General features: G+C 48.3%; 1 protein-coding gene across 1 annotated transcript; it reads right to left on the bottom strand.

Annotated features, from left to right (window-relative positions):
* Positions 1-296: 296 nt before the first annotated feature.
* On the bottom strand, positions 297-1,578 carry LOC147904706 (tropinone reductase 1-like). The gene is made up of 5 exons (XM_087392109.1): positions 1,469-1,578; positions 1,136-1,343; positions 786-1,002; positions 567-673; positions 297-464 (listed from the first exon to the last, which is right to left on the bottom strand). The coding sequence occupies exons 1-5, from the start codon at positions 1,561-1,563 to the stop codon at positions 297-299; spliced, it is 795 nt and encodes a 264-aa protein (XP_087248235.1). The 5' UTR covers positions 1,564-1,578.
* Between the last annotated feature and the right edge of the window lie 228 nt (positions 1,579-1,806).

Below are 1,806 nucleotides of genomic sequence, written 5' to 3'. Positions count from 1 at the left end.
ATCTTTGTAAAGCACAAGGCAGGGAGAGTTGTTTTTTTTCACGCACCCACTCACCCACTCACTCATACACTCAAGGCAGGGAGAGGTTTTTTTTTGTTCACACATCCACTCAGTCATACACTGTACACACCCACTCACCCAGTCATACACTGTACACATCCACCCAGCCACTCCATACACTGTACACGGGCACAGATCTACGCTCCGAGGCAGCAAGGAGTCATCCATGAGGATTCGAATGAGGACATGGTTCAAGTCGGCAAACACCCTACCGCCTGAGCTGCTCCTGTCGCTTCTCAAACAAAGATGGGACGGATGGTGGTTCCGCCATCGGACACGAGAACTTGGCCAGTGCAGAAGCTTGCACATGGCAGGCAGAAGAACGCCACAGCTGCGGCCGCCTCTCTCGGCTCCCCTTGCCGGCCAAATGGAATGTAAGGCAAGAACTTTGATTCCAAGGCCAGCTGCACATCATTCTCGTCTTTAGCTTTCTTCACGAGCTGCATCAAAGCTACAATATGTTCTATCCAGACACACACTCATGCTCTCGTTTCTAGAGAGTTTACCGCTTCTGATAACTCCGTCTTTATAACGCCCGGCGCTACTGCGTTCACAGTGATCCCGTCCTTGACCCATTCACTCGCCAGAGCCTTCGTCATCTGATTCATCGCGGCTGCCACCATGAACAAACAACAACACCGGATGATTTATATCTCTGAGTAGCAGCAACATATGATACAGGAACAGGAGACCCAAGCAGACACCGAAGATCCAAGATGAATGACCTTTCGTCATCGAGTATACGCTACAGGAATCTGGGATGAGATGGCCGGCAATGGAGCTGATGAAGACGATCCTTCCACGCTCCGAAGCCTTGAGCAAAGGATGGCTCAGCTGAGACAAGTGGTACGCAGATTCTACGTTCGTAGACATTTGGAACGCGTATTCTTCTGGGGTGACATCAAGGGCTGGTTTCACTTCAATGGTGCCGACGTTGTTAACCTGATGAACAACAACAGATGACAGCGGAGCGATCAAACTTCCAATATGAGCTTCAATAGTCGATCATCCACAGTCCATTAGACTCTTCGCCACAACAAGGATCAAGGGGAAATGTTTGTTCATCATAGCTTACCAAGATATCCAGCGTATTCCCAAAATGTAGAGCGACATCATGCAACAGCTTAATCCTCGCCTCGCTTGAATTCACATCGCAAACTGAGCCTTCCACCTTCAATCCAGCTTCCTTGAACTGCTTTAAACACTGTTCTAAATGTGCGCCTGTGCGAGCACACGTATACACGGATGCTCCGAGACCGGCCAGCTCCTCTATTATCGCCCTTCTGCGAGTGCGCAACATGTGATTTGCAACTAGACATCTATCTATCTCAGTCGCGCGCTCGTTGTACGAGAAACACTCGCCTAGAAAAATTACACATACAGTCAAGAGAAGACAATCTTTGGTTACCCGATGCCTCGTGATCCACCAGTCACGAGTGCTGTGTGCCCTTGCAAGCTCCATCGAGCTAACACAGACGAAGTGTCATGGCGGCTGTCCATCATTCACCGGGAGCAAATAACCTGCTTCAGCGGGTGCTATAGAATCCCCTCTTAAATAAAACTTTCGGTTATCTATCATGAGACATGGCGAGAGACAATGGGATGGTCTACGAGGTCATGCATGATATCACCAAAGTGTGCTTCTTTAATATGAAAGGATTAATTTAATTTGGGAAGAAAGTTTCAATACGGAGTGTTCATTGGAATAAAGTTTCAATACTTAGGGTCCCACAAGGGACTATTTGG

The sequence above is a fragment of the Dipteris shenzhenensis genome, chromosome 2 (assembly GCF_047967505.1).
Source record: "Dipteris shenzhenensis isolate YYH24624 ecotype China chromosome 2, Dip_SZ_1.0, whole genome shotgun sequence".
Classification (NCBI taxonomy): Eukaryota; Viridiplantae; Streptophyta; class Polypodiopsida; order Gleicheniales; family Dipteridaceae; genus Dipteris; species Dipteris shenzhenensis.
This window is presented reverse-complemented; position numbering and strand designations above follow the sequence as displayed.